The sequence below is a fragment of the Carassius auratus genome, unplaced genomic scaffold (assembly GCF_003368295.1).
Source record: "Carassius auratus strain Wakin unplaced genomic scaffold, ASM336829v1 scaf_tig00013484, whole genome shotgun sequence".
NCBI lineage: Eukaryota > Metazoa > Chordata > Actinopteri > Cypriniformes > Cyprinidae > Carassius > Carassius auratus.
Genome location: NW_020524400.1, coordinates 16,098 through 43,222, shown reverse-complemented (window position 1 = coordinate 43,222; position 27,125 = coordinate 16,098). Strand labels below are relative to the sequence as shown.

Genomic DNA, 27,125 nt, shown 5'->3' with positions numbered 1-27,125 from the left:
GAGAAAAGATCAGGAAAGAGAAGGGGGGAAATACATCCCTTTGCCTTTAGGTTTCAAATAAAGATCAGTGATGGGAAAGATGGGGTCAGACCCCATGACTCATTTCAGAAGCAGTATACTGCTTCTCAACTGCCATGGTGTGAAAATGTTCTGTTCACATGCCAACATGAAACCACATTCTCATTTCTGGGATAATAAATGTTAGTGCCACAAAATTCATAAAGGATATCCTTAGTAAACAGACCACATGTTTGCATAGACATAAATTCTTAAAAGTTTAGGGGACATCTGCAGAACAAGACAAAACTCTGTGAATTGTATTATATTTTAGAACACAGAAGAAAATAGAAATGAACTTTTATAAAGACATTTAATGTTTAAGGTTAGTGACTAAGTGTCAAAATAGCTAAAAGGAAGTTTCACAAAGACAGTTATTGAACTGCTTGAGTGCCATTGACGAAACACTCCCTTTTTCATGACTTAAAACGTCAAAGATTTTCCGTCAATCTTGGTTTTGATTTTTGGAACTCAATGAGTTACGCAATTAAATGGAAGTTTTATTTCCACGCCTCACTGTGACTCTCGAGGTGACAGTTGCACTCCTCTGGCTGCATATTACGCCATTCTGTACGTTCTCTGCTGAACCACAGGAATGAGAAAAACACGATGGTGACAGCATGTTTTGTTATGCAGTTTCTGTTAGGACTCAGGCCAAGAACAGGCTGGCAGGCGGCTCAAAGCTCACCCGGTTCTCGTGGAGTGGATTAAAATGAAGTGAATATTAACTAAACATGCTTGAGAGTGTGAATAAAAGGAGTAAGTGTGCGAAACAGAGAGAAATAGGGAATAATGCACTGATATTGAGTGTTTTGAGAGCGTGGAGGTTTGTATGTATGTGTGTATTTCATACCAGGGCATGGAATGATGATACTGAAAAAATGCCAAGACGACCCATGGACAGTTTGGTGGGGCGGGAAGCAACGGCGAGTAGGCGCTTTGGATTTGGAAGCTCGCCGCCTTGCAGGCTGGACAGGTAACAGCGATACCGGAACAAGTCCATATGAAACTGCTCCAAATTCTGCTCCCAGAGGAATATCTGAACAACAAGAAAGAAAGATCTAAAATCGTCTGTTTTGTCAGTATTTTAACATGCTCTGCACTTGTTGTTTTCTGCGTTCGCACACTGATGACGGCCCCAAGCTGCTGACTATTAGAGTGTGGGCAGTGTTTTTAATACAGTTTTGTTTACTGGTGGAGGACGCTGGGATAAATCATTAGTCAGCAGGCCTCCTCCAAGCCAGCATGACCTGAGTCTATTCAGAGACCATGGAGGAGTAAGCCCACCTCCGCACAAACAGACGAGTACATCACATACACAATAAGTGAACAGACACATACTTACACTCAACTTTTATGTAATATCAATCAAATCACGTCAGTTAGAGATTAAACAGACAATGCAAAAATACACGGTAGCATCAGACATGTCAGAAACACCAAATCTGTGAGACGTGTCCTAGTAAACAAATTAAGCAATTATTGAATGACAATTTCATCAGGGTGTGTTTATAGGTGAAGTTGAATAAGTTAAAAGTCCTAAGGCAAAGCTTGCTTTATTTATGGCGTTATTTTTGGAGGAACCAGTGGCAAACAAGTCTCACCAGTACTTAAACATAATTGTAGACACCACTGACTCTCCGATAATGAGCACGATTTAAAATCATCAGAAAATCAGAAATGCATATGCACCATGTTCATACCTGCTCTAGGATAGTCTTCCTCTTCTTCCCATCAGTGACGGCAGAGAGCTGCATTTCGCCCATCTTCTTCATTTTCTCATCCATGTCGATCTTTTGTTCAAGCTTCTTGATCTCTGAGCGCAGCAATCGTACGGTGTCCTCGCGGTGGTGCTGACGGGCGACGGCTGCGGCGCAGGCTGAGTGGATCGCGGTTATCCAGTTTTCCAGCTCGGTTTGACCTGATGTCTAAAAAGAAGTGAAAGAGAACATCAGTTCTTATCACTATAGAATGCCCAATGGAAGTTTGTCCACAATGAGCAAAACGTGAAGGCAAAGTATTTAAAAACTGGTACTCCTTATATATACGTAAGGTTATAAACATCACTATTAATATAATATAATTTAAACAAAATAGCAACACGGAGATTCTTTCAGCACCAAATGACAATCACGTAGATTTGACTGTTGGGCCTGACGCGTTAACCTTTAAGAATGTCACCTGGTAAGCAGGATGTTGTCAGCTGTCACAGAATAAAATGTCACTGAGACACACAGAAATTCAGAAACACTGTTCAGTAGTTTCGAATGATACATTGGACCATGAGCATTGGTGCGGTACAATTCTATATCAACTGTTGTCATAAATGTGAGGACAAAAAAATAATCAATGGCTTTAAATGCTGCCCTGAAGAATTCAAGTTGATAGGAGTCACTGGAATCACTTGAATATTAATCTTTCGAGATTCAGACTGTCCTACCTGGAAGAGGAAGGCATCTCCCAGTGCATTGCTCAGACAAAACACAAAGTCTTTCTTGGGATGTTCTGGGACAGCCTGAACAATGCTGTTCTCCACCCAGACTGCATGTTTGTGGATGCTGTTGTGGTCAATCCCTGAACGTCCATCCGTTTCGTAAAAAAACAGAGTGCATCCTTGGAGGATAAAGTGAAAAGGAAGATAAGAAAACATGGAACTGTGAATGTAAAACAAGTTTAAGGATTTGATTAATCTACACCAATAAAAATAGGAAAGTTTGATGACAAATTTTTTGTAAACTGTATTGTCTCAGATGCTATTCTGTGTTCTTTTTACATTAACAATTTCAGTAAGAAACTGCCCAGAGCATTAAATTAGATTGTGATTGAATACCCATGGCAAGACTACGAACATCAAACCGTCTGAATCAAAAGCTCAGAATATGAAAATAAATGTATTAGGGTTTGATGTGTTTACCCTGATGAGAAATAGCAGGTGCATGATATTTTGTAACTGGTGCGGGGTCAAGGAGTTGCAAAATGTAAAATGCATCACATTCAAATGTAAGAGGCCATCCAGGTTAACAATGCACAATGTATTCATTATTTCCACCTTTTTCTGAGTAACATGGAAAGACTTTAAGGATAAATCAGAAATAGCAAGAGTAGCACTATGCTATTCCAAACATATCACCTTTGAGTGATACCCAGTACTGTTTCCATTTCCTTTTCGCTGCTGGCTCCACCCTCTTATTCTTTTTGTGGCCCAGGAAGTTCTTCACAGCCAGCAGGCCGGCCTTCCGCACAGTGCCCTGCACCGTGCTAATTAGAATGTCTGAGGGGTAAATGGAGCTTAGCGTTCCACTGCTCCTCTCATCGCTAGCAGCCGAAACTGCCTCTTCGAGGCAATCCCACGTCTGCCGGGAGTTCAAGTCCAGCTCCTGACGGAAGTTCTCATAAACGCCTTGATCTCCACCCGGTTGACGTTCCCGGTCTCCTCCACCTCCGCTGCTACTGCCGCTGTCACTTCCTGCAAAGATGCTTCCGCTAGCAGTAGAGTAGACAGAGAAGGACGCAGACATTGCCTTGCAACGGCGTGAGGAATGCTCGACTTCAGCTGCGCCTCCGTCAATACCGCTGTCTCCATACTCGCTGCCCTCACCGGCCGTGATATCCTTCATGCAAACAGAATAGGTTACTGGAGATGAAAGACGTCACTCCCTCTACAGTTACGGCTACATCCTCCAAACAAGAATTCCCTCTCAGAATTTCACCCTAAACAATAGTGTGACATTTCATAAAAATTGTAATGGAAACTATCTCCCATTGAGCTGCTAAATGGCTCTTTTTCTTTCTTCTTTTGACAGGTACAAAGAAAGAAACTAATCTGTACTTTTCTCTACTTGTTTACCTGTGCATAAAAGAGGAACAGAAAGAGGAAGACCAGAAAGTGCAGCTTCCCTTTGCCGACACAGAAACACTGAAGTTCCTCACAGGTAGATCATGCAGAGTATCATATTTTAAAAACACTGAGCAGGTGTCCAATGTAGCTGTCAAAAGGTATGAACATGACTCAGGGAACATCTGAATTGTCCTGTGAGACCATTCAAAGTCGGAAGCTCTTTGGCAAACACAGACAGTTCAGATCACATCAATAATGCACAATCACGAAAGTTAAAAGCTATCTGAATTTAGTTTTAGAGACCCTAGAGGGTTTTATCTTTCACATTTTATTAGAGCTAAAAGTAGAGGAGATTTTAAATTAAAAGAGTTTTCTTAGAGAATCCCATAATTCTATTGCTCTTTGTCCATTTGTTGGGTTAGCTACTTAAAAACTACCAACTAGGTTCTAAAATAAATGGACGACAATAGATAAATTGAGAAGCTCGGAAGTAGGCAAAGTGGTCAAAAAACATGATTCTTAATAATCTGGAGGTACTGCAGATAAATCACTGCCTGTCTTTATTTTCAGATGATTTGGAAAAACCATGAGTCAGAGCATAACTCACATGTGTTGTTTGTGCCCGCCGTCCCTGCATACGTGAGCAGATGGTAGTCTGGTGATTGGACCGTCCTTCCGACAGGCAGTGAGAACGACGACAAGGAAGAGTGTATGCTCCATATGCGTTCCCTTCCTCCTCCGCAGGAGACAAGATCTCACCGTTCATTACACCCCCCTGCTTCCTCTCAGGATTGTGACCATTATAGAGATGGTGGGAGCCCCGAAGAGGAGGTAGCCTCTGTGTGCAAAGTTCGTCTAAAGAGTTGGCTCTCTCTCCTGAGTGACTCTCAAGTGTCCGTGGGCTGGAGGTGCGACGGCGACCTCCACAGTTGGTGAAGCCTTTGTCTTCTTCCTCATTTGTCCCTATAATCTCCTCTGTGCTTGTCAGATGCTCTTGGCTTAGATCCGACAAGGAAAACTCCATGGAATCCTCTCTCCACATGTCAGCAGATTTGGAGCGCTTCTTCATAAAGCTGCCGCCTTCCCGAGGACCATCTCTGGTCCTCTGAAGATACGTGTCCTCACCTGTGAAAAGTCCTTCATAATCACAATTGTCTGCCACCACTGTGTCCAACTCCACTCCGTCTTCAGAGCCTGGTGTGGTGGTAGGATCCCCCATGTTGTCGTGGAAGGACATCGGCCGCAAGTTCATGGCCATCTTATCCACCCAAATGGTGCCTCTATAGCCCTCCAACGCATTCTTCTCATTGAAAGGTTCCAGGCCATTTTCACTCAGGGATTGTGGGATGGAAGGGGTGCTGCTTGATTTTGTGCTGGTCTCAGAGTTGCGGTGTTCAGCCTTGCTGGATGAGGCATGACGTGATCGCCGAGACTGCTTGTTAGAGATGCGAAGTGATCGGGTCATGTGCTTTCGTGAGAGATGGCCCTGCCCCTCACCATAGTAGGCGTGGTCACCATTTTGGCTCTCTATGTTTCCCATTGTTTAACGTCTGTGGAAGACACAACATGGGTTAGAAATAGGACATGTCACTGTCTACACAGATGAAGAACTACCAATCACTAGCAAGATGCCTGTGTGACATTTAAAAGATAGATTAGCAAGTATTGGGGCTCTCAAACCTGACAGACCAGCAAACACCACATTCTTCCAGAGATGCTTTTTACTTTAGAGACCATAAAAGACTCATGCAGCTCCAAAGCAACATACCTGCTAAGTTCATATTAGGGGTAAATGTATTTACATTGCTGAAAGACAAAGTAACCAAATAAAAGCTGATCTGCCTACAGAAGAGAAATTTAGTCTCACCATCTCTAAAAGTGAGAGCTGAATAGCATGTGCCCAGAGCCTAATGCCAGAAATATCTCTGACGCACACAAAGACACAAAGCGAGAGAGTGAGTAAAGGAGTGAGATGTGGAACCTCTCAACCCCCTGTGGTGGGAGCATCAGAGGATTTTTAAAATGACCTCCATTAGAGAGTTCACCATTTGTGTATCTCAGCTATAACCTCTTGAAATTGTTGGAACGGTTCAATTAGGGCAACATTCAGACAAATTAGTCCTAAGAAAGAAACAGGAAATCATTATAGAAATCCACTGTGTACAGTTTATAGCGTTATTTTTATTAAATCACTGTGGCACGTAAAAAAAAAAAAATAGTCATGAGAGATATTTGGTCTGTTCCAAAACTTTTAGAAGCAGCATTTTTAGGCATCGTGGGCACACTCCTGACATGAAAGCTGCCCAGAGTTAAACATCCGGCCTCGTAATTTCTCACGATACCTAGTTTGCACAAGCAATAACAGCCAATCCCACAATGTTCTTGTTCTAATTCCCACTGTGATGAGTTTGGGAAAAAAAATTATTCCAGATGCTAAGCTAGGTGAGAGAAACACTGATTACTAATAACTTTAAATACTTGATTCAATGATGTTTTAACCAAATTATGTTACTGAAAGTAGTAATTAATTGGATCATTTTGCCCAATATTTATGAGTGCTTTTTAGAATATCATATCGTTAACTTAGCAACATGCTAATGAACTAAATTGCTGCAGTTGGCAGCGAGGTAGCTCACAAGTTTTTGAGCTGCCTCAAAACCATGATTCCATTGTGTTAGTACATGACATCATTGTATATAAGATCGGCAGTAGTACCTGAGGCAGAACCAGTGGATCAGATGCATTTCAAGACAGCCATGTTCCTATTTATTGACCTCATGGTCCTGATCAGCCTTAAGGCAGTTTTCTCTGGAAAAGAAACATAACACAGATTTTAAACAAAGGAACAGTGGAAGATTAAGTCTAGACACAAGGATAGCTTGGATAGCTGTTCATAAATAAAGTTTTGGGTTTCTAAGTATGCAAAGGGTGGATTACAAGACACATATGAGAACATGACAGCTCACCTGTTCCAAGGTGCGGTCACAAAAACATGCATAACATTAATACAACAATACTTCTCACACCCTCTCTGCTGAACAAGAGGAATCATTTTCTGAGATTCGTCTCATTTCCTTTAGCCAACAATACAGTGATTATGGCTTCCCAGCAGAATTCTTAAAGCTGAACCCAGTTATATGTTCTTCAACGCTAGTCTGACCTAATTTAGTCTAATCCAGAGAGAAGAGCAGAGAGAAAGTCTCATATCCACACTGCAGCAGGTATAAATATGAGACGATGGTTCAGACTACACACTTGAAGCACACTTTATGGATTAGTCTCAGAATGGCACGGTCACTGTTCCACTAAGCAGGAGATAGAAAAAAAGGAAAAGAATAATGAAAAAGATGAGAAAGGATTCCCTGTCATTACAAAACATTGGATCCATTTAAACCTGTATAGAAGGACATATTCAAGCCATATCTAGAATCATGAGATGAGCTCTTTTGACTCAGACCGCCTTGGCGAAAATCTAGCAACGTTTACATGCATAAAAAACACACAAACCTGGTTTTTACTCACTGCCAGAGGGTTTGTCATTCAAACTGTGTGTGTAACAGAAGCATGTGTTTGTTGGGGTCAGTGTGTATGTTTCTGGATCACATCCAGCTCCAGCAGTAAGGGTCAACAAGACCTTAAGGCCAATAACGTGAAAGATACACTGTAAACGATTTCTGTTGTTTTCACAGTATTATTGCTGTATTATCAGAGAAAGCTTACTGTAGAAACAGTTTACAGTAAGTTGCTGTCAATTTTATAACTTTTGCAGTATTATTGCTGTATTTCCAGCTTTGTCTTACTGTAGAAACTATTTACAGGACAGTTGCTGTCAATTTATGCTATTCTTTGAAAAAAACAATAGAGTGGGAAAATAATTACAGTAATCCTTATATTACTGTTAAATTGATGACAGTAATAATCCAATTTACAAGGAATTTTATTTATTAATTATATATTTATTTATAAGGAATTTTATAATACATCGTTTCATATGGTAACCCATATATTAAGGCATTTGGCATATAGTTAAAAAAAGTTGAATGATTTATGTGGGTGTTTTTTAATTGCGTATCTTCATGGTTGCCAGATTTTGACACAAAACCCACCTAATCTCATAGGTTATAGCCAACAATTTTGTGGGTGGGAGGTAGTTGTAGAGATGTAGATGTCAAAAATATAGGCTAGGTAAATAGATAAAATCAATTCCCATGATATATTTTTAATATTATTATTTTGCTTTCTATTAAACACACTAATTACATAAAGAGCGGAATCGTACGCGATATACCTGGCAACCAATCATCTAAACCGTCAGCCTGCACTCATTTTCCAATTCATTTTCTGAGCCTTTGAGGATGAACAAGACCAACGAGAACCAGTCAGGTGAGATATACAATTTTATTCAATATCTTAAAGATGTGTATTTCAAAAAGTTTCACCCCAAAGGGAAGATATTCGTTTTAACGTTACCACTAAATAATCAGTGGTGAGTTTGATAGTATGTTAGTCTGTAACACAAACATTCTAACGTTAACCAAATATTAATTATCACAAGGTTTGCTGTTAATGTTAGTTAATAATTTCAAGTTTAGAACAAAGTAATCGAAATGTTATTCTTTCTGAACATTTGTGTGTAACTTACACCGTGTGCGTGTGTCCTGTCGCGATCGAGGCCTTACGCGCCTAAACCTGAAGCAATGTTCGAAATCGACCTATTACACTAATGTTATGCACGACTTAAAGGGACAACCACAGTGTTTTCAGTCATATTATACATTTATTGCGTGAGTACAACCGATGTATTCATTTAAAGTGAACACACAGGCAGTGAAAGTCGGGCCGGTTTAATTCCCTCGTCTCGGTATAACGTTAGTCCTTCTTCAGACCAGACGTTCCCATGATTTTGCTCACTCGTTTTCATTAACTTCTTCAAGTGCATTAATATCTGAATACAGCCACTGCCATCGCACTGCGGATAATTTAGTTGTATATTTGATATTGTGTGATATTCACGATAATGGCTATTATAATCCCCGTATTCTTGTCACTTTGGGTGCTTCTCATTTCTTATTTGTGACAAATCAGGTTCTCCCTCGAAATCGGGTCTCTGTTAGGACACCAAGAGATCTCAAATTAATTGTAATATAATAGGTACATAAATAAATAATAATAATTTAATAGATTAGCCATTTTTTTACAAGTAATAAATGAAATGCACAGGTTGAATAATTAATACTAGTATTCAATTATTTGATTTACTTTTTTGTGCTATTTTTAAGTTGCATTTAAGTTGATAGCTTGTCATTTCTGGTCTTTGAAATTTGTTTTCTTTTCAAATTATTTAATTTGATTCTATATATTGGAATTGTTTTGTAACCTTTTTATGTTTTAACTGATCCATGTTTCTCTTTGTCTTACAGGTAAAAATCATTGGTGAAGTCACCAGATGTGGATGGGTAAGTACTGCATCTAAAGTTAACAAAAATTGTTTGGAAATAAGATTAGAAATGCCTTTATCTTGCAAAGTGTGTCAGTACTCTGTAAAGTCTATTCCAGAATTTGTCAGACATGCTAAGGAACACAGGAATCTTGCAAACTATAGATTCTCTTGTGGATTTTTCCAGTGTCCATGTAACTTCAAAACTGCCGTTGGCCTTCGTACACATATGTATCATAACCATGCAGTGATTACACCAAGTGCTGACAAATCACACAGTGGTGTTAATATGACATGCCAGGTTATGGGATGTTCTTTCACTTCCACATCTGGGGATGCATTGTGAAACGAATATCTCTGTGTAGGTCTATGCAGTGTTGAATATGTTTTTCATTTCTTTCAGCGTGTATGTTGTTCGACATTGCAGCGTGCTAATGAGTTAATAAAGAGGTAAGTCATTTTCAAGTCTGTTTATCACATTGATTTCGGTCAAGCTGTAGTGCAACTTAATTTTTGTGTTTTGTTCTCTATAGGCAGCAAAAACCTGGGATCTGCATTGGCCCTGTCAAGTCTGGAGAGTGTTTTTACCATTTAATGAATTAAATTGTAATAAAAGTTTTTAAATGGACTTCTGAGTGTTGTCATAATTTACGTGACATTTAATAATCAGTAGTATAACTGTGTGAATTTTTTTTTGCATACAAGCCTTTATATTTAATTCTTTTTTAAGCATGTAACAGGTTGTAGTTAGTTATATGTTGTGTATAGATGAGTATATGTGAATATAAAAACTACCGTAATCAATTATACTGCATAGTAACTTTACAGTATTTTAAAATACAGTGCAAAAACATGAACTGTAATTAATTTTACAGTATAAATATACTGTAAGTTATTATACAGTATGTTGTGAACTACTGTAGTCAGGTTTACAGTAATATTACTGTGGAATAAAATACTGAAGCTTGCTGGCTATTTGTTGCCAGTAAGTTACTGTTGATTCTACGTGAAATTTTTTACAGTGTAGAGACCCATCTGATGATGTCTATCCTCAGGACGACAGCTGGCTGTTGTGTGTATGTAAGTTTGTTTGTATACAGGAAAGTAGTGGTAGAAAAACTCAGGACTGCACTGCAGTCTACTTAACCTTGCTATAGAGTTACATAAACTAGAGTTGACCCCATTTTTCGCTGTAGTTCACTTGTTTCGCAGCTCCGGCCTCCCTTCTCTTCATCCTGATCCAAGCCTCATCCTTCATTCTGCTACCATTAGATTTGCCCTCCACATGATATTTAAGCCTTTATATCAGCGATTCAAGTGTGATGTAAAACTTTGCGGTGGAAAAAAACATCTTCAATAGCTAAGGAAAGTTAATGGGTTTTTCAATAGCTTTAAGCTCCCATTTCATGCTATTCTTAGAGTTGCATGTATTACGTAAATCTGCTATCCTGTCAGCCTTATTTAAAATATATATTTTACAGGAAATGCTTTCTTGCACAATATCTGCTTTGTTACTCATAAACTGTTTAATGTTCCCCTTTTCCTAGCATGACAATATACAGAGTCTTTTAACCACATTTGAGCTAAAAAGAACAACTTGAGACCTTTTTGGGTCACATTTTATGAAATGCAAGCATATGGGTGCAATCAAATTCTCATGGGAAGTTGGTATTTATGAGTTGAGAAGCTGTGATTATGAGGTCAGGAGTGTTTAAATCACTTTGGTCAGAGCAAGATGGTGGTGTACAACAAGGTTTTTATTTAACTATACTTAAATAGAATGATAAATTAATTGTGTGAAATTTTTGTGCTCTTTTGATGTTTTATTAGGGCTGCAGAATGGTTAATTGCGATTAATCGCATTCAAACCAAAAGTTTGTTTACATACTACTATATGTGTGTGTACTGTGTACATTTATTATGTATATATAAATACACACACATACATATATATTAAAAAGTATATATTTATACTTGTATTTAATTTATATAATATATAAATAAAAATATTTTATATATTAATCTAACATGTTTTTTATAAATATATGTGTGTCTCTCTGTGTGTGTGTGTGTGTGTGTATTTATATATACATAATAAATACACACAGTTCACACACATATAGTATGTAAATATAAACTTTAATTTAATTTTGAATACGATTAATCGTGATTAATTGTTTTTGCAGCACTAGTTTTTATTAAATTCTGTCGTTATTTGCACATCCAACTTAGACACAATAGATGCAGCATCTAAAACTAGCTGTTATATTTTCTCACTGAAATGCCCCCAATTTGGAAACCCTGGCTCAAAGAAAATTTGTAATTATGACATTGTGGTGGCATTCATGTGCATTCAACTTTTCATGCATTTTTTTGATGATTCCAGTCATTCTGGAAAATCAAAGCTGTATTTAAATGGAAATAGCTGCTCATGATGGCCGCCAACTTCCCTTTCCACTGTCTGTTTCCCCTTTTAATGTGGGCTGTGATAGTATATACGCATATGTGTGCTAATCAAACACAGATCTATTACCATATGATCTGATTCCATTAAATATAGAATCTTCGGCTTTGAAAACATACTCCAGATGGAATATCTCAGCAGGGATCTACAGTTAAAATGTCAGTGCAGTCATAACCAAAAGGTTAGTGAAAATCGATGAGAAATCCGTGATCCCGATGAGCGGAGTGGCAAACGTGAGTCAGCGAATGAACCGAGTGACCTGCTACCCACTCTCTCTCCCTCTCTCCTTCTCCTCACCTACGTGATGCTGGGATTCAGCGGTAATAATATGTGATAAATCTCAGGGTGACGACAATATACTCTCTGCTAGCACAAACACAATGTGACGATTACTACGTAAAACTCAAAAAAACGTGAGATAAGATGCTCGTATGTGTTGTTGTTTGTGAATGCGTTAGATGTTTTGTTTGTCTCGGAGCCGGACGTCTCCTGCAGGGTGCAGGCAGGTGGAGAGGATGGAGGAAGGGTGTGTGGTGGTGGAACGGCCTGCTGGGCTTTGCAGTGTCTCACTGTGAAACTTTAATCACAGGCACTTAGGAGGACACCTCCTCCACTTCACGTCCCTCACTGTGAAGGATGTGCTAGCCTGAGCTGCGTTATTAAAGCACACACACACAAACACACACCGTGAGGAGGGCGTGCATTGTAATGGAATAATGAAACGGACTGACTCTACCGAACGTCCCACTTTCTTCCCTCAGACACTCTTTTGTTTGAGGAGAAAGAGAGGCTGTAGAATAGATCACCAGCACGAGTCGACTGTTAAAAAAGCATGTTATCACAGCTTTACTGTCTTTAGCTTTCTCCAGCTACTTCTCGCCAATACAGTCCTACAGGTGACAAAACACTCCCAATCTTTATGAGGAATATGGCAGCTAATAAAGCAGTTTATAGTCGCGCACAGTAAGCCTGGAGTGGACAGATGGTAGGAAGGTATAAGTGGGTGTGAAACGGATAAAACTCTTTGAAACAAAATTCAAAAGTGGATAAAAAATATACAATTACTGAAGTATAATCATCTGAAATGTCTCCTTTTATCACATTATAAATTATTAAAGCACAGACAGGCCAGCTTGAGAACAACTACAGCCAAATCCCAGCCTTAATTAACTTAATTCAGTCAGATATTCTTATATAAATATAAAAAAGCACTGGGAGGCTCTTCTTAGACATTTATTATGGAAGAAAAGATGCTCACTAGACAAAGATAAGCAATGGGTGAAGACTAATGTAAGTGAGGGCGAAGCAAACACAAACCTGCTCCCATTAGTCCAATACTTAGTCTTTTTGTTTCTCCTGCTTGTCTTTAAGGCCTGGGGCAGAAGAGCAAGGCTTAAAATCTCCCCAAAGCCCAGCACTGCTGCGCTGAGTTGAGGGAGACTACGGGGCTTTTAACTGCACACCCAGACAGACAGAAGGAGAGCGAGTAAGCACAGGAGAGACTGGATTAGAAATGCTCCATTGTTCCCTCAGATGGAATCTGTCATTTTGCATGTGCACAATCTACTCTTGTTAGTATAATTGAGAGAGCGCAGACAAAGACACAAGAATAATCACTGCCCACACTCTCTTTGTCTGTCTCTGCTGACTGATTACCCCATAGATACTAGTGCTGGCCCGTACAGTACAGCACAGCTTTGCTATGATAATATACTAGATGTTACTTGGCCATTTGTTTTCTAAAGACCATCTCAGTAGCAACAAAAGTAGCAAATATTTCAATATTTTTGTGAAAGTTTGATTCATCAGTTCTTTCACATCTTTTTTTTTATGATTTGAGTTGTTATGTGATATTGATGCATAGAGTAATGTTTTTTAAATACATTTATTCAGCAAGGATGCATTAAATTGATCAAAAAATATATACAATTGAAAAAATATATATAATTGTTTCCACAAAAATACTAAGCAGCTGTTTTCAACACTGATGATAATGATAAGAAATGTTTTTTTATCATTGAGTCAGCATATTAATGATTTCCGAAGGACCATGTGACACTGAGGACTGGATTAATCACATAAAAAAAAAAAAAAAACATTTATGGTGTTTTTGATCAAATAATTTCATCCTCAACCTTGTTGAGCAAACTTCTTTCAAAAACATTTTAGAATTTTACTGGCTACATCTTATGTATACATATTCCCCCGACTCAAACTGACAGCTATACTAACAGCATGCAATTATAAGAAAATCATGATCAGTTATTTTATATATTCTACAGAAATCCACAGAGGTTTTCGCTGAATATTGTGGTCACAGTTTTCATGTAAATGCTGTAATGAAATTGTGAGCTGAATGAATCCCAAAATAGTAAAGAATGTCACCAGCACAAAAACTTTAGCTTTGTTTTGTTTGTATTTACAATCACCATGTCCCTTCTGACTGACTAGCAATAGGAGAGAAAATAGCTTGTTTGTTCCTGCCACAACGGCCACCATATATTTGACACTTTTAACACAGTCCCCACCCATACACACTTCCCTCCAACACCCAACAACACACACAAATTCTCAGGTGTCAGATAATAATGCCTCTTTCCCTTAAGTCCTCTATTTCTGCACTGACATCTTTTTTCTTTTTTCCTTTGTGTGGTGTCTATAGGTGGACTTCTTTTATTCTTTCTCTTTTATCCTTTAACCACCTTTGTTTGAACAAGGGAAACACATTCTCTCTCTTCCCCTCTGCTCCTCTGCTTTGTTTTCTGTTCATAACAAGTGTAGTTCTGCTTAGTCAACACGCCTAAGAACTATTTTACAAAAACATGTTGAACAGAACTTGAGATGAAAACCCAGCAGGTCATTTTCCAAACAGTGCTTCGAGCGTTTCACGGGAGCTCCATAAATCCATTCCCCCTGTAATAGTGTTGACCTTTTTCTTTGTGCCTGGGAAACCAATTTAAGATCCCTCTAATAGTCCATCCACATTCACTGCTAATTGGCGTATGTCTCTTTAAACAATACCCGAAATTCGGAGCACCCAGAAACCCACCCTGCCCACGGGCTACTATCCCCATTTCACACATTTTTCCACGGATTCCTGACAGGGAATGAGCAACTTAGCTTGAGATGAGAGGGACTTGAAAGCCACGATGAAACACTCTTAGGAATAATGGAAAAGAAAAAGGAGTGACAGAGAACAAGAGAGAGCCTGACAGTGAGAGGGGTTAAGAAGAGTTTAAAGAGGAGACTTCATAAGAAGCTTATCACCACAGGAACCGAAGTACACTTCACATAGTTTTGATACTTGTATCAACGCATGGAAACCTTATCCACACCAGGATGGAAAGATTAACATCGTTTTCAAGGAAAGAGGGAGAAAAACAAGCACCAAGAAATATTCACATCGGTTCAACGTGAAAATAGTGTTGAATAACGTCTTGATAAAGTTCATATAAACTTCTATTTTAAAAATATATTACAATGAAACATTAATATAATATAATATAATATAATATAATATAATATAATATAATATAATACCTATTTGTTATATTATATTATAATAATTTCTAAATAATATTAAACGTTTATTAAAACATTTATATATATATATTGATGATATATTTAAATTTATCAATTGTTTTTGTATTTTAATGAAAAAATAGATTACCATTTTTTAAATCCATAATTTAATATTTAGTATATTATCCTATATTACATAAACAATAAATCTAAATAAAACTGAAGAGAAGTGAATATGTACATTTTTGTAGAATTTTTTTTTTAATGCAGTGCTATTGAATTGTGGCACTTCCGTCTGCCTGACCGGGGGGTCATTTCCTCCTCACATCCCCCCTCTGCTCCTCATTCTTTCCTGTCACCTCTTTCCTATCCATAACAGTGTCACAAAGGCCCCCGAAATGTAATAATCTATTTTTTTTTCAGTTCTAACACCCATCTCATATTCAACATCCTTAAAGTCCGATACCTACAATAGCTCAATCATTCATGTCAAAAAAAAGGTTGAACGTTTCTCCAATTAGCGAAAAAAGGAAGTCCTATTGTATAGCCTTCAACATGACAGCATCGGTAACCATTTCCATAGGACTAGTTCTTAAGACCATCAAACGACAGGAGATATGAACTGTCCATTAATCCAAATGAAAGGACAGGACTCCTCCATCATGTCCCTCGGCTCTTGACCGTGTCTGTGCTCCGCAGAGCTCAATGAACCTGTAATGAGAGGCTGACGCCAGTGACTCTGACAGCCCCCCCGCCCCCATCTACCTCAGACAATCCATCTGTTTGTTTCTAATGTGGCATTGTCATTTTTTATGTTATAATGTGATTGCTTCTTTTATAAGTACAACAACAAATATGGCAAAGACTTTTTTAAGCCAGTGGTAAACATTATATAAAAAAGTAAATTGGTTCATAGCTTTAAATCTATAATGTGACTTCATAGATAATCTGTCGGCCATCGGTCAGAGCGGAGGAGGATTGTGGCTTCCTCTGGGACCACCAGACCGGTTTCCTCTCTTTTGTTCAATAACGCACCATGACCTGGAACACCATGTTATCTCTGCCTTTCAGACGTGTTAATGATAGAGTGATGATGAATGAACAAAGAGGAAAGAATGATAATATAGCAGAGTGACATCCCATGCTGATCAGTTTGACATCAGGTTGTCAAAAAAAAGGTAGATAAAGAAAAGAAAAATAAATAAATTAAAGTTCAATTTTAAATACATAAAAAAAAAAATGAAAAAGAATGTGGATTTCAAAAAGTGGATCAGGTGTGTTAAAATCAAAGTCTGTAAAAAAAAAAAAAAGGTTCATGGATTGGTTCACATGTGTACTGTAATCTACAAATGTAAACCTCAGGTTGACATCATATAATATGTGGCTAAGTTCCTTTCGAAATCCTTAGGGGGTATCTTTTAAATCTTTCTCTTTCAGAAGGCTGCTGACCTGGGGATGAAGTTGGCTCAGGACTAGCCCTATCGTGTCTCATATAAACCCCTCTCTAAGTGCAGCGGTCATACTGTCTGCTCCTCAAAGGCTTTCTCATCTCCAACACAGAGCTTAGCACATCTCGTCTGCTGCTCTCATTCAACCCATTTAAACCTCTCTGAGGGGGAGACAGACTCTGCCGTTCCAGAATTATTCCGGTAAAATAAGCTAACCGAGACCCACTGTGGGGAGCACATACACTCTCAGGGGACCCAAAAACACTTTCTCTCAATGTCTGAAGTCACATTCATCTCTCTGATCTGGGCTTTTGTTGACAGTGCATTAGTGAAAAGTCATTTGCAAAGCGTTCAAGCAAAAGTGCTGAGATATTAATACGTTATTTTATTTTATTTTAAATGTATTTTTATTTTGTATTTTTATTATGAATTTTTATTTTATTTTTTATTTTATTTTATAAATTGAACTTTATAATTATAGTTGTTTTTTTCTATTCAATTAAAATCACCTATATGGTATATGATGGGAATATAGTCACTGTTATTTACAAAATTCCATATATTCATAGTTCCATATTAATGCGAGTTGCTATGTTGCTGGGCATCAGTAAACAGTATTAACAGAACATCTGTGTTTTATAATCCTTTTGCAGGTGCTGACATTTTCTACAAAGCAGCAAGTCACTTGAGACCATGTGTTACAGTGGTTTTACCTCCACTTCATAACATCACCGCTTACCCACAGTGAAATCACTGTAACGCATGGCCTCTCCTGGCATTTTGCTTCATTTTTTCAGGTGTGTGTGAGATTCATCATTATGGTCACACTCATGTCTATATTCTGATTCCACACCAGCACACAATTCATCGCCATCATCCTAATTCATCTAGATGCACCAGTCATTATCAGGTTAGAGGCAGTGAAGTTGGGGGAAATGGAGTGTAAATGGGGCTAATTTGTGTCCTCTGTCTGGGGAAAATGGAGTGATGACATGCAGGAAGGGAAGAGGGGGAGGAGGGCTGCAGATGGGTCCTCTCGCTGATCAGAGGGGAGAAATGTTTGGCTGAAGGGCTCACGATTTACACACTTCCAATGACACGCTTGAACAAAGAGTGCCAGTCTGGGGGAAAGAGAGAGAGAGATGGAGAAATCGACAGGGCAAGAGACAAAAGCATGAATGTGGATGAGCATGTCTGATTCTGCTGTGTTTTCTTTTCTTATTCAAAGCTAAAATATCAAAATAGAAAGAGACAGTTTTTAAAATGTATGTTGAGGTCATCCTGGGAAAAGCCCTAATATGTTCTTCAACTCTAGTATATATAATAAAATAATCATGAGGCATATCAGACATCATAAATGTCCAAGGCATTTTGTACAGCCATATATATATACTGTGCCAGACTATCAGTGTTTCCAACAAAAGTGAATTTTCCATAACTCATTATATGGGGAAAGATGGAGCGAAAATAGTGGATTTGTTCACAGCTGCAGATACTTATGTGTGATTTTACATACACTTCATGAACTGATTAACAAAAAAATATATATACTTCAGATCAGATCGTTGAGACTGATGCACATTACTCAAATTCTCACATTTCTCATTGCAACATGATAAAAAATAAGGATAAAATATTTAATAAATTCAAAATAAAATGATAAAATCAAAAAGGCTGAATAAATAATTGATTGCAACATATAATGAGAAATCTAACAAAACAAAAGAAAAAATGGTTTATTGTAAAAAAAAAATTATATATATAATTTAAAATTAATTTAATAATTTTAATAATTTTAAAATTATATATATAATTATATATATAATTTATATATATATAATTATATATATAATTTATATATATATATATATATATATATATATATATATATATATATATATATATATATGATATATATATATATATATATATATATATATAAAATAATAATAATAAAATAAAATACTACTTGAGATCCAGTTAAGACTTATGCGCATTTCTCAAATAATGAAAAACCACAAAAAAAAAAAAAAAAAAAAAAACTGGTTCACTGTTACAAAATAAAAAAATAAAACAATAAAATAAAATGATTCACTACAAGAAATAAAAATTTTTTTTTTCCAGATTTCTACCACATCCCAAAAATGCATTAGATGTATAAAGATGCTTTTTATTACAAAAAGAATACTACGGTCAGATTGAGGCCCCATCCACATGGAGACGCGTTTCTGTGAATACATTTTTTATCGGATAGGTGTTTCGTCCACACTGATCCGGCGTTTTCATCAGGTGAAACCGCTATTTTTTGAAACCGGGTCCCAGAGTGGATAAATTTGAAAACGCCGTCTTTGCGTTTTCATCTGGACGGCTAATCCGTATATTTTCTGAGACGATGACGTCATCAGCCCACGTCTCCCCCCTAGTCAGACACCTCTACGTGTCAAAACATGAACAAACACTGAGCGATTGTCTTTTTATTAACTAACATTAACACTGATTAATAAATGTATTGTTCCATGTTCGTTTGTGTACCACGCGCAAGGTTTATGAGCATAGTCCAAGTCTTCTTCTCTGTTTTTAGTGTATCTCTGTGGCAGAATTACAGCGCCACATACTGGTCTGGCATGTATACTACATCATTATGCGGTTTCGTGTGGACGCGGATATTTCTTGAGACGAGGAAAAAAAAAGATCGGATTGGGGTAAGCTCCGTCTCCGTGTGGACGGGGACTCAAACCGCTAACTGAAATGCCAAGACACCAAGTCATATCTCAGAGTGGAAAGAATTGTAAAGATCACAGTTTTCTTAATGTCCAGTCTGTAGGTCCATGGCAAGCTCAGGCTGAACTAATTCTCAGCACACACATGGGTATCTTGTATCAAGTGTTGTGTGAGAGAATGGCCACTAATGCTGGCAGTTCACACATCCAGAACGAGCACACATACTCATAGCTTTGGGATTCCTGCTGCTGACGGTGAATGAGAGGTAGGATAAGACTTTGGCTCGAAGCCAACAGCTCTTCTCGTCTGGCAGGAAGCCCCAGTGGAAAGGAAAAGAGGGGTGGAGGAGGCACTGAAAGCCACACACAAGGTACTCTACAGCCCCTTCTCAGCACACCTGAGACCAGCGGACAGAAACTTCAACAGCTGATGAAAACAACCTACAAGCCCTGACAGGTCTGGAGAAAGGAAATAAGTGTGTTCATAAGGCCTCAAGCCATCTTTTAGGACCTTAAGAGACTTCATTTGGAAAGGAGGGGTAATCTTGAGTGCAGGGGTTCTGTAATTCTCTCATTCTGCCACTCTCTTATTCTCTAGCTTCATTTTTTTGCACCTGCGTCAACAAGCAGAACCTCACAAACAAAGTGCACCTTCAAGAAATGAAGGGAGAGAAAAAAAGGGCAGGGAGTTGAAAGACTTGAGCTTTTGCTTTGGGCCCTGAAAGGACAGGAATGTCACACGCAAACAGAAGACAGACAGAAAAACTACAAAAGCAAAGACAGAATAAAAGCTCTTTAGAAGAATAGCTTTCCGACTATTCATTCATTTCTTTCTTTTTTTCAATTTATGTATCTCTCTAAAATTTAAAGTCAAATTAAAAGTCAGAGGCTAACCAGTAGTGCTGGATAAAGCCAAGAGAGATCTGTTCAAAACAAAAAAAAAGTTATTCTTTATACCTTATATTGTATATTCGTATTGTTTGAATGCAAAATATAGAAAATACGGTTATTTTTGCTACATTGTTCTATTCTCTTTTACAAGAAGTAGAACTATCTTTAGAGGAACTATCCAAGCCCTCCATGAATGTATACTGGCTTGTGGTTATGGGTGAAAAAAGCTAGATCCCAGTGCTGGATGATTTCTACACGGTTGGAAGGCAATTAATCTTATCTCTTCATCATGATATTTTGTATGTGTGTGTGTGTGTGTCTGTGTGTGTGTGCTAGTGAGACTCAGCCTTTTACCACAAAGACACAATAGAGCTATTTCTGAAGCACAAGCACACCATCGGCCAAACCTCTACAGATCAATACCCCATTACCACATCAGTGCCAGACACTATTTAGGCTCAATTCAGAACTAGACTTACTGCTGCTGACCAACCTGTCCTTTAAAATCCACCTCCATCTCACACATGTCCTGCCAGCACACAGCCAAAAAAACCACTCACACTCACATATCCAACCATATACACTGTAGATCTCACTTTCTCCCCCTCAGCAGGCTGTGATGTCCCACAGAAGGTGTCTCATCAAAGTGCGTCAGCAGTGAACACACTTTACCAGACTGCTAATGAGAAGGCTGCTCATTCTGCCAAAATCCTGCAATTCATGAAACAGAAGTTTGCATTGATAGGATCATATCTAAGCATTTAATATACACCAGAAGTACAAATGTCCTTTCCCAGTCCACATAAATTACTTATAAAAATTAGTCATTTAGATATTGCTATAATACTAATGCCCTATCTAGGAGAACATTAACATATGAACTCTTCTTCTATTCAGTTTGTATCGCCTTCATTTACATGCTTGTTTTCACTTTTGCTTTAAATCTCGGACAGTAACTCTTTTGCTAAACTGAACCTCCATGTTGAATCGGGCAAACTTCTGCTGACGTGAGCCTGATGAGAGCCGATGTGTGGAGCACACCTAACAAATTAGCCCGACAGACGCCCACCGACAGCAGCTGATGGCTGACCATCGGCTTGGTGTGTCTTGGGCTTAAACAACTGATCCTCTCAAATGAGCATCTATAAATAACTAAAAAGGCCCCAAAACAGAGCCATGAGGTATGCCGCAAGTGATAATGAGTCACAACCTACTATTTCTACTTTGGGTCACTAAACTTTTGGTCATAAGTGAACCTCATGGAGCGGTTGGGGGGGGGGGGGGGGTTAAATTCTACAGCAGAATATATAGACTTAGTTATAGTTATGGTCCAGCTGAAAATAAATATTATAGCCAGGATTCAGAGATTGCATCTGTGATATTTTTAACGCCACATTGCCTGGAGGATCCTTACACCATCAAGCTAACAAAGAGAAAATGTGTGTCTCACTTCGAAGAGTGTAATCTTCCTCGAACGGGACCACAATGCCCCAGGCAGCAAGTGTGTGACTTTATATTATTTTAATCCTCTGACCCTGCTGTATGTAAAAGCCACAGTGAAGCTTCCCAGCATGTGTACTTGTGCTGCATAGAGCTGGAATCACAGAAAAAGCTTTTGCTGAAAGCAAGATGCTGCTTTTATCCACATAACCTCTCCAAACAAACAAGTGGAAGAAGCTCAACAAGACCTGCACCCGCATGCCACAAGGCACGAATGAAGACACTCAGGTCTCTGCTTAAAAGAAAGTTAATTTGGAAAGTAAAATAGACCAGCATGCAACAGCATTATCTCCTTTCAGACCGAGATCAGATCTCTTCCAGGTCAGTGGAGGATATTGAGAGAGCCAATCTTTTCTCGTTGATAACCTGTGCTGAAAGGGAGTCTCTTTTGTGCTTATACTAAAAGGATGTTAGTCACAAACAGAGATGGAAACAAAGTAGATTAAGCAGCATTAAAGTGATAATTCATCTTAAAATTATGTCATCATTTACATGGAACACCTTTTGACACAATAAATGTTAATAAAGTCCAGAGCTGTCAAGATCCAAACTGAATAGAAAAATAAAACTACAAAAGTATCATAAAAGTGGTCTTCTTAAAGCTTTTGCTGAGATCTTCCTTTGTGATCTCCAGAAGAAAGAAAGTCATACAGGTTTGAAATAACATGAGGATAGGTAAATGATAACAGAATTTTCACTTTTGGGTGAACTGTCCTTTCAAGAACTGAGTGTCTCTTTTCTTTGAGACTCTCAGACTCACACAAATTTACCTGAGCGTAAAAGCGTAACATTATTCTTGTCAATAGTCTCACTAAAGTCATTAAGTGAATGAGTAAGTAATCTGTGGTTTGCCTGCAGCTGTGTGGCCCGTCTCAACAGGCTTGTGGTCCTAAGATCTTTGAAGATTAAAGTGATCTGAAATGTGTCAGATCAAAGCCTTTATTGTGACCGGTAAATTTAAATGGTTAAACGGTTGTGGATTTTCCTCAATATATAATTGTTTGTCTTAAAGATGCTTGATATAGGTGTTAACAGTCCATTATCAACTTCCTGCACCCTGCTCTCTCACACAAAGATCACCTTACTCGAGTTTAAACACACACATGGACGTACTTCCAGTTCCTTTATCCAAACTTGCACCGCCACTTTGTTTTTCTTTTGGTTTTGCAGGAATCACTTCCTTATGGAATGGGACTTCTAAAACAGTGCATTTGTGTGTGTCTTCCTGCCATAGGGTTAGAAATGTAATTTCACTGGTTCTACAGGATTTAGACCAGAAGAGATGTTTCTTGTATCTTTATAAAAAGCATGACATATACAAACGTCAGAAAGACCATTTACACACACTCTTAATTTAAGCATTTATTAAAAATTACAGTACTTAGAGGAAAAAAAAATACTTCACTCAATAATGTTCTATTGCTCTCCAGCCTTTTATAGAAGTTAAAGGTAAAAGGTCAGATATTGTGACCTTATGGGTATGGTAACATCATTAATGTTTTGTTTTCTTCTTGTACATTTTTAGAAACCTACACTGCCCACACACACACAGAATTAGTGAAATAAAGCCACAAATGTATGTTTCTAATTCATTGTGTCTCCCATTACCCCCTCCTCATCACCTCCTGTGCGTCTACGCTTAAACAACCAGTCAAGTGCTAATATTGAAAGAGGAGGACACGCTGAATGAATGGAGGACACGCTGCATTAAGAAACAGACATTAGAAAGAGACAACGGGGAATATCTGTCAGGTCTAGCACATACACATCTAACACAAGGATTATAATATCTCATTCAATACAGACTATTCCTTATGGGTTTACAGAGGACACAACATCACAGATAATCCATAATGGTTCTGCATTTCTTGTTTGATTCTTTCTGTCATTTGGTTTCTAGGTTATATGTATTCATGAGCTGTCAGTGAGAACAATGACTGTGTGTGTTTGATCGCAGCATGAAAAGAAAAACAGTATGAAACTACTTTATAGTATCTGTAACAAGTTTAGAGATAAACACCTTGAAAAAAACTCTCAAAACAATTTCCTAACCTATTTAAAAAAGAACAAATGTAGGTGCAACAGAAACCAGTCAAAGTTAACTTAATGCCTTTTTCTATTTGCTGAAAGTTTAATTGTTTGTTGTTTTCCACTTCTGATTAATGTAATGCGGCCTTGCTAAATATAAAAGTATTTTCTTTCCAAACCAAAAAAAAAAAATCTTACTCAAACTTTTAAATTGTAGTGCTCTACCTCCCTCCTTTTTTTTGTTCAGACACTTTTATGAAGACCAAACCTCGCCTTTCTCTCTTTATCTCCTCATCTCTAGCTAATCATTAGCTTTGTTAATGTATACTCTAAACATGCTGTGGCAGTGCTGTGACCCATTTAAACTGTATTTCCTACCCCCCACACACATATAGCTTCTCTACCCCCCATGTTTCATGCTGATGCCCTCTGCTTCAGTGGGGCAGAAGGAGGAAGAAAAGCCTGGAGGGTCACAGTGAAACCATTCTGTTACTTAGTTCCACTTAACACACTTACAGAGCAAAGCAGAACAACATGATTGCCTTCCTAAGCCTTCATATACATACACAAACACACAAATACAGTATTAGACTAATAAAGTGTTTAAAATACAAGCACATGGATACTGACATGCTTGAACACACATGTCCCATTTCACTTGAATAACCAGCAACTACCGCAAGGTCTGCAATTCCCAGAGAATCTCCTGTATTTTACAGTTCTTATGCCTAGTATTTGAGGAACAATCCTGTCTGCTACTTATAGACCCAAACTACTGGGCTCGGAAATCAATTTGACTGTGTGAGAACCCTTTTTAAAGGAAGGAGTGTGTTTATTGAGTCAAATCGATAGATTAAACAGTGTCTGATCGGAGCAAGACAGACGCGCATGATAAAGTCCAGATATTAGCTCTTAGAAGAGACAGATAGTCTCTGTCCAGTCTGTTTCTGAGAGGGACGTCAGTGATACAATGTTGTAGGTAGAGAGGGGTTCATTGTTTGCTCCTAGACTGAAGTATGCAGGAGTCTTTGTTTGGCCAATCTGAGTTCCTCCACAGTGCACTCTACAGTAGTTCATTCATAAAGCCACTACACCGATGGAAGACCTGAGGAGACCAAGGAATCTGGCACCCCGTGTGCCATTTCTGTCTGACACTGAACAGCTGAGACCTGCAACAGTGACCCCCAGAGCCCAGACAGACTGCATCTAGGTCTTCCTTTCAGGTTTGATTGTCTCTTTACCTTCCTTAAAAACGTTTTAGGTTTCTATACAAAGGAATGTCATCTTTTATCTTATTTGTATTTCACTTTGCTGTCTGTTCTCTTTTGTATCTTTTCTCAGCATCGCAGCTCAGTTGGTTTTTCAGTCTTCTCATCACAATAAATCACTGTAGACTGTAGACCACACACACACACACACACACACACACACACACACACACACTCCTACACAAAACACACACTGAACTATCTGGGAGCTGCTCTGGCGGTTTACAGTAAAACTTTTAAATGAGGCACATTATTCATGAGATAACACAGAAGAACTTAAACAGGCTGCAAAACACTTCAGACAGACTCTTACGCACAGATCTGTTGACAGAACTGCAAATACAGTATATTCTTTAAAAGCATGTTGTCAACTTAAGATTTCTACTTACGAAAAATATTAACACTGAAGGCAATTTGTGGCAGAACAGCAAAAATATAGAGCAAACTTGGGAGATTTACTGCGTACAGTGAGAAAATTCACACGCACACACAAAGGCAGCATGTGAGAGAGAATACCCTGACGGATCCTCCTCCTTAGCTTACAAGCATTTCTATCTAGATGAGGGGTTTTTATGACCACAGAACTGTTTGTTTTTGAGACCTCTCAAAACAAACCACACAAACACACCTAAATACACTCGGCATATTGATTGTCCAACAAAGGCACACAAGACAGACTTTTAAAGCCTCAAAGGCAAGTAAACCTTATCAACCAAGCAGTGTGGTATTTATCACTGTCATCCGTCCACTCGATTACAGTCCCAGGGGACCCATAGAAAGTCCAAAGGACAGACATAAATGTCCAGACAGTAAAACAGCATGGAAATACAGTTGGCAGTGTGGCATACCTCAGAGGTAAATCCTAGGTCCGTTTTTGTTCCTTAGTAAAGTATCTAAATATCAGGAGTTTGAATGTCTTCTAGTGCAGTTCATACAGGTAATGTTTCCTCCAAGTACTGGCTGTAATCCTGCACGTCTCTGTGTCTCTTGTCTATCACAACTCCACAACACACTGTGAGGATGAGTCTGTCCGCTGAGATCGCAGAAAGGGGTGTGTGTGCACTCTCTACCGCTCTCTTTCTCACCCATTTGCACAACCCTCCCCGTTCCTCCATTTGCTTCTCCTCCCCCTCTCCTTCTCACCTCCCCCCTCGCTCTTCCCCCTCTCCTTCTCTCTCTCATTTCACCTCCTCTGGATCAACAGAGTCTCTGCCAGCACGCAGCCCCGGGTCTTTGCCCCTAAGCTTTGAGTCACCCCCCGTTTCCTTTTAAATTGCTTGCCTGTGAGCCCCTAAGATAACATACTTGTTTACACAAGACCCACACAAGAACATATACACATAATACCACAACATAATACATGTATGTCATGCAGTTAATTATTTTACTATAAAGTATAAATAAATAAAAAACTTTAAAATGACTGTTAAAAAAGTTGTGGTATTATGTATGTAAAATAAATTAAAATACATTATATATATATGTGTGTGTGTGTGTTATGTTGTGGTATAATAAGAGTAGAATTATATAAAATAGTCAAATAAAAAGGTATACACATTATGTTGTGGTATTATCTGAAAGATAAAAAAAGAAAAAAGAAAAGATTTTAAAAGATAACAAAAAATGTAAAATAAAAGTCAAACATTTTTAAAATATTTGTTCATTTGTTTCAGTACAGCTTAGTATAAAATCAAAGGTTAAAGTTTTAAATTGTAATGCAACGTGTTTTTATGTGTACTGATGCTTGGGAAAGCTGTATGTGGAAAAATAATGTCAATAAAGTATTCCCATGTCTATGTCTAATCTATATTAAAAAAAAATTTGTTTTTGTTTTTTTTCAATGGTCAGATTATACAAAGACAAGTATTTTCAATGTTGCACTGAACAATCAATACTAAGATATAGAACAATGTATTCTACTGAAAAAATGGACCTCTCACTCAAAAGCGCAT

At 38.1% G+C, this 27,125-nt stretch overlaps 1 protein-coding gene and 1 long non-coding RNA gene across 2 annotated transcripts; one reads left to right on the top strand and one right to left on the bottom strand.

Moving 5' to 3' along the window:
* Window positions 1–865: 865 nt before the first annotated feature.
* LOC113074030 (T-lymphoma invasion and metastasis-inducing protein 1-like) lies at window positions 866–26,326 on the bottom strand. The gene is made up of 7 exons (XM_026246741.1): window positions 26,022–26,326; window positions 6,611–6,703; window positions 4,503–5,445; window positions 3,188–3,668; window positions 2,498–2,670; window positions 1,761–1,985; window positions 866–1,096 (listed from the first exon to the last, which is right to left on the bottom strand). Exons 3-7 carry the CDS (start codon window positions 5,433–5,435, stop codon window positions 905–907), a joined length of 2,004 nt encoding a protein of 667 aa, XP_026102526.1. The 5' UTR covers window positions 5,436–5,445; window positions 6,611–6,703; window positions 26,022–26,326; the 3' UTR covers window positions 866–904.
* Window positions 7,843–9,960, top strand: LOC113074031 (uncharacterized). Its single transcript, XR_003280584.1, has 4 exons — window positions 7,843–8,278; window positions 9,316–9,351; window positions 9,736–9,782; window positions 9,866–9,960. It is a non-coding gene; the product is annotated as an uncharacterized LOC113074031 (long non-coding RNA).
* Window positions 26,327–27,125: the final 799 nt, after the last annotated feature.